The following is an 18,704-nucleotide window of genomic DNA, read 5'->3' as shown; positions in this document are numbered from 1 at the left end:
AAAAAAAAAAAACGTGGTTAGACACATATATTTTAAGGAGAGAGTAGTATATACCTGAGTGTTTCACGGATAGGTAATCCAGCTTTGGCAATACGCTGCTTCATTCTTCCCTCTATTAAGCCTTTTAGCCATGAGGCCGATGCCCATGTGAGCAACATGGAAGGCGCAACAGCTATATTTCCATTATTTAAATACAATCAATTGAATTTATATATCGCACGAACCTAAGAAAGCAAAATTAAGCTCGTTGGATCGAAGCAACTTGTCTAGAGCAGACATTGCTAAATCAACATCCACCTTTGTTTTCTGTACTTGAATAAGAATAGTCTGAAGTAAGTCGCCTATATAAGCTAGAATCAGTATCTTTTTTTTAAAAGTCTTTCTTTTATATACCAAGAACAGCGTTTTTCAAAGGACTCTATTAAAATAAAAAGATGAGCTTTTAACCATAACAAATACAACTCCCTGCTTACCTTTATCTCTCTTTCATACTCTCTCAACACAACCGAAATATCTCCTTCCCGAATATCTTCTGCCAGCTTAGCAAGATCGCCTTCTGTCCAATGTAGGTTATCTTTTGCAAACCCAATGACCATTCGTTCCAATGACTTTATAAAATTTAGGGCTTTTCTTAGGCACCCACACACACGCGTCCAAGCACAATTGTAATTATACGTACCTCTAAATCACTTTGCAATCCCTGTTTGCTCAAGAGTCTCAGCTGCTGATCCTTCAACCTGATCGTCTCCCAAACTTTCCTCACAGGTTCCCAAACCCAATTAATTAAGAAATCATGCACTGTGTTTCCAAGTTCCCCCACGCACCGGACAATATCCTCCTTTCGATTTAGAGCATATCGAAGGGCGATCTGGCCAAGAAAATAAGAAAGGACGGCCGGAATCCAATATCGCGTCAGCCTAGACGGTTTACCATATGACTCCTGTACGGCCGTAACGTGTCTCTTGCGAGCGTTGGGCCATTGATGAATGATACGCGTGAGAGCATCAACGGCATTATCGATCACTGCCTCTTTTGAGGTGTCAGCAAGAGAGGCTAGCATCGACGCCTGATTGATTGTCGTATCCGGATTCAGGAGAAATGACAGCATTTGTACACTCTGGTTCACTTGAGAGCCGACCGACTGCCCAAACGTTTTTCCTCCTGCCGAGTTATTGAACTGAGGAGATGCGGTCAGCAGCATACCTAAATTGGCTGCTTGTTCAGAACGGAATTTTTCCAAGGCTTTTCTCTTGAGTCGAATCTCTTCATGAATCATTTGCAATAGAAAGGGACGACGTTGAAGCGAGCCAAAGAATTTACGAGCATCAAGTGATTTTCTGCTGTGGATTGGAAATAGCTGTGTCAGTAAGTAATCAGAAGAGGTGAATAGTGATGACATATCAACTGAGTTGGAGATATGGCGGGTTGCGTCCCTAGCAAGTGAATAAAGACGAAAAGGTATGGCTTATTAAGAATGAATTAGTTTCTTCTTTTGCATAAGTTTAATGAAGATTTACTTTGTAAGGCATAATATGTTTCTTGCCATGTGCTACCCTCGATTCCATTCCAATAGTCGATCGATTCAGACACAGGAAGTGTCAAGTTCAACACATCTGAGAAAACATATCCATAGACAGCTAGCGTACATTTGGCAATAAATAGCCACTCTAAATCTGTATCAACGCTTTCCTTTTCTCGAAGTTGTGTCAATGTCACCAAGTTGTCTTGAATGTGTTCTAGAGATGGTAGTGACGAAAGGTCAAGCGCTTGTGTTGACTTTAACAAGCTATCGCTTATCTGCTGAACCGAGCTATACTCTTGTACGTGCTTTGTGAATGTTGTATCAAGAGACGCGTTAAGTTGTTTTATGTGCTCACTAATAAAAGTATCCATCTTTTTTATTAAAGAAGAGAAGTTCGCTTTTGCTCCTTCTCACATTAAAAAGAACAGTCCAAAAAATCAAAACACATAGTACATTTAAACATGATACACATTCCGCATATTAAACTATGTTTGCTTCTCTTGAACAAATGGTGTTTCGCTTACACCATGAAAACAGCCACTCTTTTGACCAAGTAGTTTTAACACCCACCCATTTACACATTTAATAAAAAAACCATCATCAGCCTCACTTCCTCGAATAAACTTTTATTGACCAGACACGAAGCCATGAAGCATGAAACGCACAGTTTAAAAATTAAAGACCACTCCCAAATCTAAAGGAGTAACGTTTGTTGTATAGACAAGTGATAATAAAAGAATAATTATAGGTACACGTCGACAAAGCTTCTTTTGTTATGAAGAATAAGGAAAGAAAGAGAAAAAGCTCATGACCACACAGCTTCGTTTTATGTGCAAGCAGGATTGTTTATGACTAATAAGAATCGAGCTTGACGCGCTGCATGAGCGTGTTCTGTGGTCAGTTTGCTAGTTCTTGCAACGTGCTGTTACTGCCTACGAGTGCTGTATGTACGAATGCGTTGAATGCATCAATCAAGTTTGTAAATATTAAGACATATTGTGCTTTATTTGATTCGTCCCAACTCTTTCTCTTTGCCCTGAATGTCATTAATAAAAACCCTCTGTGAAAAGTCAGCTGCAAAGGGTGTCTCGCATTTAGTATAAATACTCGTCCTTAATAAAGTCAATTGAAAAGTATATTTTTTGTCTGATTAATTCTCTTTTAATTGATACTTTGTATTCAACAATTGGGAATCATTATATATGAAGATGCTGGGAACTTCATTGTTTAATAATTGTCATGTTTTGACATTCTTAACGTGCTGTGTACTTGTATTGATTTAATTTGTAACCGTCTGATTGTAAAGATCAAGCCTTAATTTGTTATGAGCTACTCATCTTGCTTCCTCATTAATAAATGTTCAACAATCTCATCAACCTGTAGTCTTTTTTCTCTTTTGTTCTTACTCAGACATAAATACTTTAAAACAGTTAAAGATTATACAGAGAACATACACATCGCTTTCATGTCATGATCATCTGCCTTTTTTTCATTTTCATATTTCTGTACTAAAAAAAAGAAAAAAGCTTCCCTGAAAGGAAGATGGTCATACCCCGAAAGATATGACATTACTTTTCCCGTAAGAAAAGGTATGAAAAGAAAAGAAAGGAGAGAAAAAACCGCCCTTTTGTTGCTATGGCCTCGACGCGCCACAGTGGAGATTTATATTTCCATAACAGTGGCTGGGTTAGCACTCACAATAATGATGTTGTGACCACTAATGGCATCCACGTAAATACCCAGCTGACGTATTTTAGCACTGATATTGACTTATAGAGCATTCAAAGAGCTTACCATAAGTTGTACAGTACCTGTCCAAACTATATTGTAAATAAAAGAGAGTCTGTAAACAGAATGGCATCACACTAATAATCTATGCTACAATGTGGTGTATATTGCTACCCTGTATTAATAATCTATATATTCTTTACTTCTTATTTTACAAAAATAAAAAGATATACTTGGAAGTTATTGTTTAATCATAGTCCATTTCAAATCAACTATTCAACCAATTCTTCACCAGCGAAAAATACTGTTTTTGCTGTTGTAATCGACAAGAGAATTAGCACATCAAAGAATAAATCCACTAGTTGGGATAATACAAAAGTAATAATAGACAATAAGATATAGTAAGACTGAATTCATCCTTTTATTTGATAAAGAGTAGTTCTTATTTATACTATTCAAGTTTACTGTGGGATTATAGTTGACGTGGGTCTAACAGTTGTTCTGGGGTAAAGTAGCTTAATTAAGGGTTTCCTGGTTTTACTACTGTGACATCTGAATCAAGAAATGATGTTATGTGCTAGTAAGTGTTATTGTAAGGGTAATTTCCCTAGTTTCAATAAGTGTGAATTATGTTTGGATATGACAACTGTACGAAAAAATTCACGAAAAAGTGGCTAATGCACGGGTGCTACCTGTAATGTCATCCAACGATATTTTCAAAGTGCGATGCCACACTAAAACTGGCTCAGGTACAGAAATACCTTTCCATATTCTTTCGAATAAACTAAAATGAATACTCAATACACAATTGTTGTGGATGAAAACGCCAAACTCATTGCTGACATAGAAAATGAATCCAGAGATGTATTTTCTACCGGCAAAGTATTTGGTACTTTATCCGATGTCAGAGAGGCTGCTAAAGCTTTTGGTGTGAAGTACAACTTTCCGTTTATTACTTACAAATTAAACCAAAAGTTCATTCACTTGATGTGCAATCATGAAAAAGAGTATGAAAACAATCATAAGTGTGTTTCTGGAAACGAAAAGATCGTTGTTCGCCAAAAGGACACCCAGCGCATTGGTTGTCCTTGCTACATTTACGCAAGCAAGAATAAATTCTAGTATTTCGAAATTCGCAGATCACAGACACCAAATGGCTACGGATTATCGAACGTACGCTGTTTTCCATCATTTAGACGTAGTGAAGCTCAACACTGCGCAATCTTTTTGAAAACACAAAGTGTAATGCGAGCTCTATTTTGGAGGTAAAGATAAATAGTGAATGCTTTGAAAACATTCACCACAAACCTTTTTTCCCCTCTCATTATTAGAATCTCAAGGCTCAAAGCATTAACAACTTAATAACCAGAGACTTGCACAACATCAGACAACAACATTTTAAATCAAAGGAATCCGAGTCCAATGAAGTTCTCAACTTTGTCAACAACTTGAAAACAAAGGGTTACATTGTCAAGGTTAGAGCCAATTCCAACAATGTCTTTGACATGAGATTATTTTTTTTGCAGAATCTGAGGCAATTGCGGAAGCTTGTCGTATGCTTGAGTGCAATTTAATGATGCCACGTATAAAACCAACTTCCACGGGTTGACGTTGCTCAACATTGTTGGCACGAGTAACACTACAGGAGACATAAGAGATACCTTAACAACGTATCATATTGCGGGAGTATGAATGGAACATGAGAAAATCGAGAACTATTTGTGGGCTCTGCAAATGTTCAAGAACTCTGTGGCTCCTGACGCTTTGATCGCAAACACCTCTCTGGAGCTTCCAAATGTGTTTGTTACGGATAACGAATCTGCTTTGCGACGGGCAATTGCAATGGTCTTCCCTTCATCAGATACACTGCTGTGCTATCTCCACCTTTTGAGAAACGTTCAAAATTATGCACTTCAGAACTTCACGAAAAATTACAGTAATGGTATACAATTTATGATAGAGAGATATCGGAATAGTTACTAAATTATATTATTAGAAAATGACCGTAAAATAGTTAAACTTCGTACTAAGAAGCTATTTTATGAGCTTGCATTTAAGTGTAAAGATGAAATATCGAAAAATAGTGCAGTAGATGCATTCAATGCTTACTTCTCGCAGGATGAAGTGCGCACAGATAAAGGAGAGGCAGTACTTGCATATTTAGAGAAGTATAGCTTTACATTTTGTTGTGCAGTACACGCATATTTAATCATTCTATTTTCGTTTTGTAGGATTTTGAAAGATGAGGTGCATTGGGTAGCATACCATGCCGACAAGTACATGCATTTGGGCAATCGCTCTTCCAACAGAGTCGAAGGACCTCACTCTTCCCTCAAGACAGCACTTGGGACATCATCGGGTAAATTGGCTCTTGTTTCACATAAGGTTGATTTATGGGCAGCAGAAAAGGTAAGTGAGATTTACAGAGCAAATCAAACATATATGATATGTACAGGATGTATGAAAATAAAGAATTACACGAATCATGATCAATAATTTCTTTCGATTTGACATAAGTGAGTGCTATTATCGCTTAAAGCGAACATATATTATGAATTAAATATATAAACTTTCGTGAAATTACTTTTATAAAGATATGAGTACACTTATATTTATGCTATTATGCTTGAAATAAACTGCGACATACTAAATGTAAAAATAGTGAGACCTTAGAAATTTGAAAAACGAGCAAGAAGTGGTCAAAAGAAGTGTGGGTTTGCTGAATAAGCATATTGACTACCGCGTTCAACAGTTACAAGGCAAGATGTCTAAGTTTGCTATGGACAAAAACAAGCTTGAGCTTGCTAAGCTTTTCTCTGGCCCTTCTTGCATACCACTTGCGCAACGTAGTTGCTATTATCGCAACAATTATAGACTTCCTTGTAAGCATGTACTTTGCCAATTTGTTGTTGTCCCTCTCAATATCATAGCAAAAAGATGGTTAAATATCAGCTCGTCGAGCGTTGTAAGTATCATAAGATAGCACAAACATACATGTACAAGCTCTTAACAATAGTTCTTTTTTTTTTTGTATCTATATAAATAGTTTAAGATCATACGCATTCAATTGAAGAACCAAAAGCTGATCCAGCTCTAATTGATGCAAATTCGCAGAAAGCAACACTGGAGTTGCAAGATTTCAACAAAAAATTAAAGAGTGATCAAGACAAAGAGAGTCTACTTCGGCAAATTGAAACCTTGAAAAAGAATGCAGAAGCAAACGAAAAACGTATGGAAAACTTCCTGTTTCCTTCTATATAAGTGTAATTGAAAGGAAGGCCGAAGGACACAAAGCGTTTACCGATTGCAATCAAGTTATTAAAAAAAGAATTTAAAAAAGAAGCGAAACAGACAAAAAAAAAAAGAGAAAATTTTAAAAAAATTAGAAAAAGAAAAACCAAAAAAAGTAAATATAAGGTAAGAGTGCATAATAGGATTATAAATTGTCTTCTCTTTAGCTTCAGATATTATACGCATAGTAACCGTAGCAAGCTTCCTTCTGTTCCGTTACCCTTAGACAATCTACGGATCCAAATTGACAAAAACAAAGCAGATTTAAAACTGAACTCGATTGGAGATGGAAACTGTGGATTTAAATGTATAGCGCACGCTGTTTATGGTGACCAACGTCAGTTCATACAAGTTAAAGAAAAAATTCTAGAGCGTTATTTAAAGAATAAAGCATCTCTGTATAAAAGCAAGTACTTTTATAGCACAAGTACTTTGACATTTGAACTTATATATCTTTATTGCAACTGATCGCATAGACGAAAGAATAGAGGAGGCATTAAAGGACCATAACACGTTCGCTAGCACTGCTCACTGGTTTGACAGAGTTGATGCTCTCCAAATAGCTGCATATACATACAGCATCATTACTGCGATGTATACAGAAGATAACTGTAGCTCACTTTTTTTGCCTTTTAATAATAGTCTGCCAGAAAGGAGTCTTCCAATCATCATGTACCTCCAAAGCGGCCACTTTTACTTGTTTGGAAGACAATAAAAAAAAAATAGATGCCCTAGAGTTAGCCCATTGTACAGACCAGTTGTTAGAATGTTTGGATTATGTGATAATTCTTTATTATATGAATAAATAATAAAAGGCTTAACCCGTACAACATCATTTATCATTAAAGATATTTCAGCTCTATAATTTTTATTGCTATTAGTAACTTCCATTTTGTACGTTAGTTCTAGCTTTTGATTTTGGTTTATATATACTACTTACGCAACAGTTTCATTATGAATGAAGGTAGAGAAAAAATACTAGAGTATTCTTTTTATTTAAAACAAATTGCGAATATAAAGTACCAATAGTATCATATATATATATATATGCAATTGGTTAATCATGCACACCGCAAGCTCCAGTTTGTGGATGCAGGATACTTCACCAAGGAAACCGCGAACAGCCTTAGGTAATGTATAAAGGTAGTGTGAGGTTGTAAAGTGACATCACAGTTAGCGCCCTGAGGTAACACTCGTAACACTAGCCACTTTTTCGTGAATTTTTTCGTGCATGTAGTGTTTCCCTTATAATAAATTAATTCCAGACAATAGTGCCATTTCTTTGACCTTTGTTTGCATAGGTTTCGACAATCAAATAACTTCATAACTTCATTATCACTCAACAGCTGGTCTCTTTCTAAGGCCTTGAAGTTATATTCATAAAAAAATGATCAATAATAATTTTTTTATACCCTTGTGGTCCATAAATTGTTGGATTTGTTAGCCACTACTATTTTACTTTTGTTTTATTTTTTGTTACCTGACAAACTCCTTTAAATCAGAAACGTTGGTTGAAAGTCCAGCGAAGTCTAGAGAAACAATATAGATATTATTGTTGTTTGCAACATAGTTCAACATGTCTATTGAAATAAATAAGTTGGTTTAAAACGAAATTACACGATAGCTGTTATTAGTTTACCTTTTGTATTACCATGAACGTTTTTTAGCTGACTAAACACTTCATACTGATCTGACAAGTCTCTTTCAGAGAAAGAAGAACTTGCGTTACTACATGGGGATACAGGCACTGTATCAACAAGCGAGCACTGGTAATGGTTGTCGACTGAAGAATTGATTGAATAGTTGATTTGAAATGGACTATGATTAAACAATAACTTCCAAGTATATCTTTTTATTTTTGTAAAATAAGAAGTAAAGAATATATAGATTATTAATACAGGGTAGCAATATACACCACATTGTAGCATAGATTATTAGTGTGATGCCATTCTGTTTACAGACTCTCTTTTATTTACAATATAGTTTGGACAGGTACTGTACAACTTATGGTAAGCTCTTTGAATGCTCTATAAGTCAATATCAGTGCTAAATACAATAGTGCGCATTATCACCTACAATGAAGAGAACAGGAGTAAAGGCAAGGATATTTTCACTCACTGTAATATCGAGAGCATCTAAACCTTGAAAGATAGGGCAAGTCAATCCCCATTGCATCCAATTCGATATGAGTACAAATGAAAAATATAATAATCTGGCTGTCATATTTGTTCCTCTCCTTCATATCCACCACAGCAGTGTCCACCAAGTAGGCTTCACATGCATTCATTTTTTTTGCTGGTCCCGTAGCTGGTATCATCAGTCTACAAGATAATTAAGATTAACTTGACTTTCAGCGGTTTTAGAATACCTTGGTTGTTTTGTTATCTACCTCACCATTTAGTGAAATTAGACATAATATACAAACTAGCGTTTATCAATCATTTTTGCTTCGAAATCAATATTAAACATGACATCTTCCTCTTTTGGATAATAACTATGGATACTTCTATATGAACCATCTAATGTTTGTGTAAAACCAAACTTCCACAACAGTTAACCTTCGTCTATTCTACATTTTGCATCCAGAAATACTCAAAAAAGTTCCACTGTCTAATTTTAGGTAGTATGACATATTTTACAAGTCATTGTTTACAGTTTATCAAAATGATCAAAGTGAGGGAGTGCACACTGTGGGCTTTTTGTTGGGCGATCACTTTCAAATAAAACTCAGAATCTTTTTGTTGTCCTTTTTTTACCGCTTTCTGTCTATTCTTATTCATTTTAGTCTCTTTTTTTCTTCCCGCTTTACAGACACAGCAATGGGAGACGATAAGACCAAGGAATATAAAGTGGTCATTGACCAAGAAGAAGCTGAAAATAGTCATTATGGTCATAATCAGCAAACAGTAGTTGCACCATCTGGTATCAAATTATCCCCTACTGCCAGAGCCATTCTACCCATTGCCAGTTATTGCTTTGCTTCTATACTGATGACAGTGACCAACAAATATGTCTTGAGTGGCTATGAATTCAATATGAACTTTTTACTATTAACAATTCAGGTAATGATAATGATAATAATAATATATACATATAAGCTAACTTTTTCTTTTTTTTATACAGAACTTGGTCACAGTGTTCCTATTAGTCGTCTTCAAGTTTTTCAACCTTATCAAGTTCCGTGATTTTGATAAAGACGAAGCACGTAAATGGTTACCTGTGGCAGTATCACTGGTTGGTATGATCTATACAGGTTCAAAGGCGCTTCAATACCTCCGTATCCCAATCTACACTATCTTTAAAAATTTGACTATTATCCTTATTGCCTATGGCGAAGTGCTTTGGTTTGGCGGTAGAGTCACTCACTTGATGCTGATCTCGTTTGGGCTGATGGTAACTAAAAGACAGATCAGAGATAGAAAAATTTGCTGACATCTCTTACAGGTCTTATCTTCTGTCATTGCTGGATGGGCGGATATTAGTGAAACATTATCAGAAATAGTGCAATTGGATACAACCATTGCGGGCTATTTTTGGATGGCAACCAACTGTATCACATCAGCAGCATTTGTCCTTTATATGAGAAAGAGAATCAAGTTGACCAACTTCAAAGATTTTGATACTGTCTTTTATAACAACATCCTTTCTATCCCATTTCTCATCATTCCTAGTTTCATCTTTGAAGATTGGTCAGCAGAAAATTTGGCAATCAATTTGTAAGTATACGTTATTGATTTAAATTAGAGAGATCTGATGTTTCAATAGCCCTAGTGATATACGTCAACAAGTGGTGACGGCCATGATCTTTTCAGGTGCATCTGCATTTGCCATGTCATATGCTTCTGCTTGGTGTGTACGTACGACATCGTCTACTACTTATTCCATGGTAGGCGCTTTAAATAAGTTGCCTATTGCCGCCTCTGGTATCTTGTTTTTTGGTGATCCTGCTACATTTGGAAATGTTACTGCAATTATAGTTGGTAAGTTGGATTTTTATCTTTTTACTTCAAATAACTAAAGATTCTTAGGTTTCATTGCCGGTATCGTTTATTCAGTTGCAAAGACATCACCCAATAGTACACCACAGAACAACAAGGAAATCATTCCAATGTCTTCATCCAGCCAAAGTAATATAGACGCAGTGAAAGATCACGGGAAGCCTTAATTTAGAATTTGAAAAAGTAAAAATACACTTTATTATGTTATTATCAAGCATATATTTGTTATCTTGTCTGAAACGGGACAAGAATCGGCGTTTTACATATAAAAAAATAGCACAGTGAGATGATCACATCTATATCTTACATTTGCATGTCATCTTCATCTATTCTTTCCCCCTGTTTTTTTTTTTTTTTCTGTTGCTGCAGCAATACTCATAAAACTGTTGCAAGTTTTAATTGCAGAGAGCATTTAGCCAATCAATGAAGCCAGAAAAAAAAGCTTGCCTTGCATAAATATGGTGTGCGTACATTTCCTAATCTTTTATCCATTTTTTTTCTACTTTTTTTTTAATTTTCAAATACATGAGCAAAAAGAAAGCACGACCAAAAAAGAACAAGATACTGGACGCAAAGACACGGTTTCGATTATCATCGACCACTGGTCATCCTCTACCACTCGAATCGATCCAGCAGCGACTGGCAGGTCTCTGGAAATCGATGACCTGGCCGATCTGTGTCAAGATTGTCAAGGCGAATATTGCGCTCACGATCGCCTTTGGTCTCTTCTTGATCAATCCTGTTCGTCAGCTAACAGGCGCCAGTGGTATTCTAGCCGCTGTCGCAGTTGAGTTTGTGCATCCGTCGAAATCATATGGTTTTTTAGCAGAGGATGTCGTGTATGGCAGTCTGATGTGCTGTCTTGTCGCCGCCTGGTCTATCCTCGGTACGTTTTTGTCGAATCTAGTACGAGATCAAACGAACAAGACGATGGCTCAACCCAAGGTATGCGCCATCTTGATGTTCTTCTTGATCATTGGTTGTTTCTTCCTTAGCATCATTCGAGTCAGAGTAGAGAAGGCAAATGTGGGCGGTATGTTGGCAGCCACGATCATGGTTATCAGTCTGACAGCCGCTGTTCAAAATTCGGAGTTTACAACAGCTCCTACTGTAGGTTGATTCTAGCATCTCTTAGCCCTACATTTGCTAAACTTTCTACGATAGCTCCAAGCATTAATACCTACCCTTGTTGGATTTGCTCTCATCTTTCTTGTCTTCTTCCTCTTTCCGGAAAACAGCACACGAGTGTACGTTGAACAATTGATCAAGGTGTTGGAGGAGTTTGATTATATCACACAGCATCAGGTAAACGCCTTTTTACAGTCAGAACATCATGTTGATTCGGTTGCTGTAATACATAAAAAAGTCGATCTCCTTGTCTCAACCTTGATACAAAAGAAACGCATGGTCCGAAGGGAGCCGTCGTACAACGTCATTGCAACTACTGACGTCAGTGAACTCACTACCTTGATCAAGCAGCTGCATGTGCCTCTCAGGGGGTTGGGCATCAGCCGTGCGATGGAGGAAAACATGCGAAATGCAGAAAGGAAAGTGATGGAGCGGGACAATCAACAGGATGATGAGATGCATATAAAGAGGCCTCGCAGCTACTATGGTGGAACAGATGATGAAGAAGAAGCAGAGGCCTTGGAGGTATCGGACAGTGAAGAAGAAGAATCAACAGAGAGTAACGAGACGACATGTTCAAGCCAGCAATTGAGACAACGAAAAGTTCAATGGGAAGACTCAATGAAAGTGATCACTTTCTGGAAAACTGATTATGACGAGATACTGAATGTTGTCAGGCCGACTTACGTTCATCTGGCGCTCGCCTGTTCAGAAGCTGTTAAGGAATCGATCAAACGGTTGCGGCGCATGCAGTCGTTGGATCCTCGATATCAAGGCAAACCTTTCTTTTACAAGTACTATTATCGGTGGAAGGTGGGAGCAGAGAGAGAAAAAGAGGAAGAAAAGGCGTTTTATTACGATCCATCCGTCGATCCTTCAATTCCTCTTTATGAAGCAATCCGTCAATTCCATGAGCAGAGACTCGTTGGCCTCAACAGACTCTATACATCTACAGGTGTACCCAGACGTATCTTATTCCTTTTGCTCACTTTTCAGTTCAATCTACACACATTTGCAAAGCTACTGTACACATTAACATCGCTTATCTATGAGCTTGACCTTAACCGTAGTCGTCGTCAACTCTGGTGGCCGCATCTGTCGTTTACCAAATGGTTATTTCAAGATCATCAGACAGAAGCATCCTTTGACCTAGAGACACCTGCTGCTATTGCAGGAACCACACATCCGCTGGCCATCCAAGAAAGCTTGAGAAGGCGCGCCACAGTAATCGCAGCGTCCGCAGCGACTCACCGACAGTCGTCCATCGTAGACTTGGAAAGTCAATTACAAAAGAAGCCATTGTATAAACTGGAAACACCTTACCGCGGGCGGATCCGAACGCCTGATGAGCACAGACAGGGCCATTTGGAAAAAGTAGCGATAAACCCCTGGAGGAGGAACGCGTTGGATCCAATGGACTATCACGATCCAGATGCTGCTTACCCTACCACCAAACGACAGCACTTTTTTTATAATGTATACCTATTTATCGTTCAATACGTTTATACTGCTGATGCTGCCTTTGCCTTTCGTGCCATCATCGTGGTCGTAGCGCTATCCTTGCCAGCATTTCTCGAAGACTCAGTCGGTTGGTATTCTGAATCTCGTGGGCAATGGGCTGTTGTTGTGGCTCTCATCTGGATGGGTCCTTCAGTTGGAAGCAACTTTTTTGCGTAAATAATCAAAAAAAGATATATCGGTTGTCTTTAACATTTTGAGTAGAACAGCAACGCGTACAGTAGGGACGTTCATTGGTGCAATTCAAAGCATAATCATTTGGGAAATAGCCAGAGGCACTATCCCAGGCCTGATCATTTTGACGTTTTTCGTTAATTTGCCCTGGTGGCTGGTTTATATCAATGGCAAGTTTTGGAAAGCAAGTGGTCTATTTGCATTAGTAACAACATCATTGAGTAAGTCATTATTACTGAGATAAGGAAGTTAAAACTCATATCTTTACTATTAGTTCTTGGATACACTTATAATTTGGACGAAGGAAGCAATCAAACAACAATCTTTGTCATCACCTATCAAGTAATAATACACTTGTTATTTGTGTCGTTTAACTAATATTTTTTTACATTATTTAGAGAGCAGTGACCTGTCTTGTGGGTGTGCTTGCTGCACTTATCATCAGTGCCTTCCCATACCCGAGGACAGGCAGAGTTGAACTACGGCATCGTATTTCAAACACCATCAGTGACCTCGGCTCACTTTATTCGACATTTTTAGCACTCCTTGTTCGAGACACACCCGAAGATCCAGAGACTCGACGGGCAGATAGGGCACTATTTCAGGCCATCGCAAACAGTATACGTCAACAGATCAAAGGTGAACGCGTCCTTTTGGATCAAAGCCGATTTGAACCTACACTGCGAGGAACATTCCCAGCACAAAAGTACCTTTATCTGCTTCAGGTGCTCGATAACATATTAGGTTTGATCATTGGAATGGAGTTTGTCATACAAAAGATTTCATTTGAATGGAGAATGATGGTTGTTAAAGATACATGGCAAGCAAGAAAACAGATGGTATGACACATACACAGAAAATGAGACACTAAAAGGTATTAAAAAAATATTTCCGTATAGATTGCGTCTTACTTGACCGCGCTTCATTTAAGCTCTGATGCGTTGACCAACAAGTCTCCTCTACCACCATATGTCGTCAGACCAACCAAGGCAAGACGTACATTGACAAATCTGGCGCGTAGAATGGATGTGTTCAAAGTACAGCATTTAGGCGAAAGGGAATACACGTATTATAGCACTTATATGATGAACTCGGAACAACTCTCCGTAGAATTAGAACTACTGGTGGCCACCGTTCGGGATTTGGTTGGCCCAGATAGTGTCAGCATATGGTTAAACTATAAACATTAAGATAGAACTTATATAGATACCCAATACATTACAACTTAGACTATAAATAATCATAAATAAAAGTTGAAATTTTATAAAATATGAATTAAAACGATGGGCTGAAAGAGATTTTAGATGACGAAGGACTGTGTCAAGAACTACAACAGCTGCCAAAAAGAAGGCCAACAATATGATCAAGGCCTGATAGTGGTATCTCTCTTGGCTACACTGAAGCCATTTTGTGGAAATATTATCTGGTATTGGGGGCTTTTTTTTTTAGGAATTTTATCTTGGTCGCTCTGGGCAACCGTCCTCATGCTTTAAACAAACCATCATTTATTGACCATTCAACTCAAGAATCGAATAATATTTCGTTGTCGTGGTATGTATTTTACACGATCAGTAAAAACTGCCAAACTAGCACTGAAAGGACATCGTGTGTATACTTTCAGTTGCGTTACTTTGTTGATGATAAAATGACCATAAAGCACGTTCTTGTGCTTTAAAAATTGCCAATATTATGACTTGACAAACAGGAGCCATTCCTTTATTCTTTGCTCCTTGTAAATTGTTGTCAGTTTTATGCAAAAGAAAAGAGGTAGTCTTAGTTTTTATAGGCACGACTGTTTTTGAATTTGTACAAAATAGGTTTGTTGTGCTCAGCTCAATAGTAAAATAAAACTGCTTTTCAAGACTCTCTTATGGCGAGTTATGTCCTTTGCAGCTGATAAACCGGATAAACGCGTATTCGAGAGCACCACGAAAGCAATTATCGCAGCATACGCTGGATAGACTCTGGAAAATCTGAAATTCTAAGTTGCTGTCAATCTGTATATCCTTGAATGCTATCATATGGCTATCAGTACTCTATTTAGAGCCTAGGCACTGTATTCGATGGGTATTACGTTAATTATCTGGAGGAAAGCAACGTCAACGTCCTAGACATCCGATACACTTCTTTACGAAAAAAACATTCCATTGCTTGCCTTTAAATGTATAAACATCTCTATATATCTGCTATCGTAGTGTTCCTTTTAAAAGTGCTGCCACTGCGTTCACTCATTTCTTCTTGAATTATCCTTTCCTGGTCTCAATGGTCGATTATATTCTCAACATTACATAATATATATCAACTGCATCATGTTATTCTCTTATATGGTATCTGCTTGGGTTATTATAAATAAACCAAGCTTTCACTGGAAAACACGACTTTTGCAAATGGCCGCAGTTTGCCAAGACAAGAAAGTACACAATGCGTCATTTTCTGAAAATAGAAACAATCGGACGTTTAAAAATGTTTATTCTTCTTTCCAGTTGGCATTACAACAGCAGTTACAAACATGCTCTTCCCAAGCTTCTTGAAGGGTTTGTGTGTCTTTATTTTTTTTATAGGTATTAGAACTCCTTTTCTATCTGACGTAACTATTGACAAACAGCTCCATTCGTTTAAACGGCAGCTTTATTCAATGACAACTCTGAAACAGGAACTTTTGATTAATCCATCTTTGGTTTCTCTTCCCTTTCATAATTTTTTTTTTTGCTTGGATAAATAGAAACATGCATAGAATTTGTCATTGGATTAAAAATAGCCACATTGTGGGGGCAGGGTTTCATCGGGTCACTTGTCGGTGTAATGATCTAATTATATTCCGCCTGTGATGGTGTTTTAAAAAAGCTCGCTTATTTTTTAATCTCTTCTTTCCATTCATCTTTTTGACTCTCAAAAAAGAAAATGCATATTGCTACTGCCATTTTTGCTTTTATAACTACTGCAGTTTATGCTGCTACTAATCATGAGGAAGGCATTATACGAGCACCCATCATTCGTAATCATGATCCAAGTTATGCACTCGAGTTTGCAAAGAAGAGGTATCAACTATTATCAAAGAGGAGATTCAATAAGCGAGATCCATTCGAAGCAAATCTATACAATGATCAAGGTTCACAATATCTTGTCGAAGTGGGCATTGGTACCCCACCTCAGAAATTCATAGTTACTCTTGATACCGGAAGGTAATGAACAAATAAGAGAGGTATGACATAACCGTGTTCTGATTACATATGTGGTGTAGTGCTGACCTCTGGGTTCCCTCAACTGAATGTCCATCAAATGCCTGTCCGTTTTCCCGGTTCAGTTCTTCAAATTCGTCCTCGTTCAAGTCACTGAATCAGAACTTTGGTATCCAGTATGGTATTGGTAATGTCAATGGCACTTATGCTACAGATACCGTGACCGTAGGCGGTGCAACTGTATCCAACCAACAGTTCGGTCTGGCTACCTTCACCAAGGATATCCTACAGCCTAACCCATCTGCTGGCGGCGAAGGCTCATCTGCCCCAGGATTCAATGGCAGTGCAAATAATAATCAAGTCGAAGCCAATGGTATCCTCGGTCTGGGTTATCCTGCTCTGACACAGGCCAACAGTCAAGGAGGAAACGCCTATAATCCATTTGTATTTAACTTGGTATCGCAAAATCTGATCAAAGAGCCCGTTTTTTCAATCTACCTCAACAGCATCTCTAAATCCGGTTGGTCAGGCGAAATTATCTTTGGTGGCGTTGATCAAAGCAAATTCGAAGGCAACTTGACTTACCTACCCGTAGCTGGATTAACCTCGAGACGATCAAGCACATTAGGAGGAAATAATAGTAAATTCTATTATTGGATGGTCTATGGTCAGGGATTGGGTGTTCAAAGCGCAAACCATGGTTCGAACCCGTATTGGAATCTCAAAGAGATGGGTGCATTCATTTTAGACACAGGCACAACATTGACATACTTGCCTACTTCTGTCGCTACTGAAATTGTCGCTGCATTTGCTGGTAGTAACGGTTATGCTCTTGATCGATCCTCAGGTGTCTTTGCTGTCGACTGTAACACGGCCAATAGTCCAGCAAGATTCGAGCTCCAGATGTCTACATCAAGTTCCAGATCATCTAGTCCTATCGTCTTGAGTGTCCCCGCTTCCGAGTTGGTCATCCCTCTCGATAGCAATGATGTATCTACTGCCTCCGTTTGCATGTTTGGTATCGCTCCTCTTGGAGGTTCCGGAAGTATTGGGGCCAACATGTATCTCGTGGGTGACTCTGTTCTTCGCTCTGCTTACATGGTCTTTGACATGGGACAGAACCGAGTTGGTTTGGCTGCTAGTAAAGGTATCGGCGGAAGAGTCAGCGTAGGAAACAGTACTGCTTCAGGATCTAGCTCATCATCTGGTGCAAGCAATGCAGCAGGGTCAGTCTTTGATCATAGTATGACAACATCTATCACTTTGGCTGCTTTAGTATTGACAGCTGTGACCATGTCATCTTTCTAATATTACATCATAATTATTAATTACACCTGTATATATATTTATACACCATTTCCGTAAATAGATTGCACAAACACAAAATATCTTTGCACGCATAAAAAATACAGTTTGCATAACCTCTGAATTTCTTATTACACACCTATGTCATCTTCTACAAAGGCTTTTTTTTTTTGTTTAAAGAATCCTTAAAGGTCATCCAAATAGGCTTTATTACAAGCATCAGTTCGTTCTTGTAGTTGTAGTTTCCTGCTTCAACAGTGTTTCTCTTTTCATCTTGCTTTTGACCACAGATCAAAACTGTTTAATCAGGTTTAAGTTTTGGGGAGTATGGATGAAGATATATACAATTGTATCTACGACAAGTACATTTTCTTAACTATCAAAACAAATACCACAAAACCGATACAAAATAAAACGAATACCCTTTTCCAGTATGAACACTTGACATAATTATAATCTGTTCATGTTGAGGTGCTTTGGAAATACTAATCTGACGAGTAGACTCAGCTTTTGTGGTTCGTTTCGCCAACAGTAGGACCACTGTTTTTTGGATCAGGTGCTGTATTCTACGTTGAATAAGGGTCAATAAACAGTGTTTACACATCAACAACAAAAGGTTCAGTAACATAAACTGACCAACCACAATAATAACTACAAATACACATAATTATTTTCAAAATAAAAAACAAAATCATTTCTTTTTTATCTCTTTCTTCCTTGAAAAGAAAAATAAACCAAGATGGAAGCTTTATAAATTCATGTTTAGCTCGACGTTATATATTGAAAAGCTTTGTTGGATAACGTCATAGGTAGTGGGTAGAGGCAGCACTTGTAGTATTAACTTTTTTTCTGATTCATGAT

General features: G+C 37.8%; 7 protein-coding genes across 7 annotated transcripts in view; 5 read left to right on the top strand and 2 right to left on the bottom strand.

The window, feature by feature from the left end:
• RHIMIDRAFT_258163 (NCA2-domain-containing protein) overlaps positions 1–1,900 on the bottom strand; it is a 2,780-nt gene extending 880 nt beyond the window's left edge. The window contains exons 1-6 of the mRNA XM_023611324.1: positions 1,518–1,900; positions 680–1,464; positions 474–608; positions 394–418; positions 225–341; positions 55–172 (exon numbers count right to left, since the gene is read on the bottom strand). Of these exons, the coding sequence (XP_023464608.1) occupies positions 55–172; positions 225–341; positions 394–418; positions 474–608; positions 680–1,464; positions 1,518–1,893 (1,556 nt within the window). The 5' untranslated portion in view covers positions 1,894–1,900. The remainder of the gene's footprint in view (positions 1–54; positions 173–224; positions 342–393; positions 419–473; positions 609–679; positions 1,465–1,517) is intronic.
• A 2,139-nt stretch (positions 1,901–4,039) lies between these two features.
• RHIMIDRAFT_244771 (uncharacterized protein) lies at positions 4,040–4,372 on the top strand (the record flags this gene model as incomplete). The annotated part of the gene is made up of 1 exon (XM_023610111.1): positions 4,040–4,372. The coding sequence occupies one exon, from the start codon at positions 4,040–4,042 to the stop codon at positions 4,370–4,372; it is 333 nt and encodes a 110-aa protein (XP_023464607.1).
• A 1,076-nt stretch (positions 4,373–5,448) lies between these two features.
• RHIMIDRAFT_26993 (uncharacterized protein) lies at positions 5,449–5,783 on the top strand. Its single transcript, XM_023612158.1, has one exon. It carries the CDS (start codon positions 5,531–5,533, stop codon positions 5,744–5,746), a length of 216 nt encoding a protein of 71 aa, XP_023464606.1. The 5' UTR covers positions 5,449–5,530; the 3' UTR covers positions 5,747–5,783.
• A 2,234-nt stretch (positions 5,784–8,017) lies between these two features.
• Positions 8,018–8,764, bottom strand: RHIMIDRAFT_293111 (uncharacterized protein; the record flags this gene model as incomplete). The annotated part of the gene is made up of 4 exons (XM_023613958.1): positions 8,018–8,121; positions 8,181–8,359; positions 8,543–8,568; positions 8,618–8,764. 4 exons carry the CDS (start codon positions 8,762–8,764, stop codon positions 8,018–8,020), a joined length of 456 nt encoding a protein of 151 aa, XP_023464605.1.
• A 596-nt stretch (positions 8,765–9,360) lies between these two features.
• On the top strand, positions 9,361–10,706 carry RHIMIDRAFT_239041 (golgi GDP-mannose transporter-like protein; the record flags this gene model as incomplete). The annotated part of the gene is made up of 5 exons (XM_023609092.1): positions 9,361–9,603; positions 9,665–9,934; positions 9,986–10,257; positions 10,307–10,521; positions 10,570–10,706. The coding sequence occupies 5 exons, from the start codon at positions 9,361–9,363 to the stop codon at positions 10,704–10,706; spliced, it is 1,137 nt and encodes a 378-aa protein (XP_023464604.1).
• A 358-nt stretch (positions 10,707–11,064) lies between these two features.
• Positions 11,065–14,549, top strand: RHIMIDRAFT_239040 (uncharacterized protein; the record flags this gene model as incomplete). Its single annotated transcript, XM_023609091.1, has 6 exons — positions 11,065–11,649; positions 11,704–13,340; positions 13,390–13,580; positions 13,634–13,701; positions 13,758–14,198; positions 14,259–14,549. 6 exons carry the CDS (start codon positions 11,065–11,067, stop codon positions 14,547–14,549), a joined length of 3,213 nt encoding a protein of 1,070 aa, XP_023464603.1.
• A 1,903-nt stretch (positions 14,550–16,452) lies between these two features.
• On the top strand, positions 16,453–17,675 carry RHIMIDRAFT_185647 (acid protease; the record flags this gene model as incomplete). Its single annotated transcript, XM_023605854.1, has 2 exons — positions 16,453–16,541; positions 16,601–17,675. Coding segments are annotated over 2 exons (1,164 nt in total), but the record flags the coding sequence as incomplete, so codon positions are not given.
• Positions 17,676–18,704: the final 1,029 nt, after the last annotated feature.

The sequence above is a fragment of the Rhizopus microsporus genome, assembly GCF_002708625.1.
Source record: "Rhizopus microsporus ATCC 52813 unplaced genomic scaffold scaffold_12, whole genome shotgun sequence".
Classification (NCBI taxonomy): domain Eukaryota; kingdom Fungi; phylum Mucoromycota; class Mucoromycetes; order Mucorales; family Rhizopodaceae; genus Rhizopus; species Rhizopus microsporus.
This window is presented reverse-complemented; position numbering and strand designations above follow the sequence as displayed.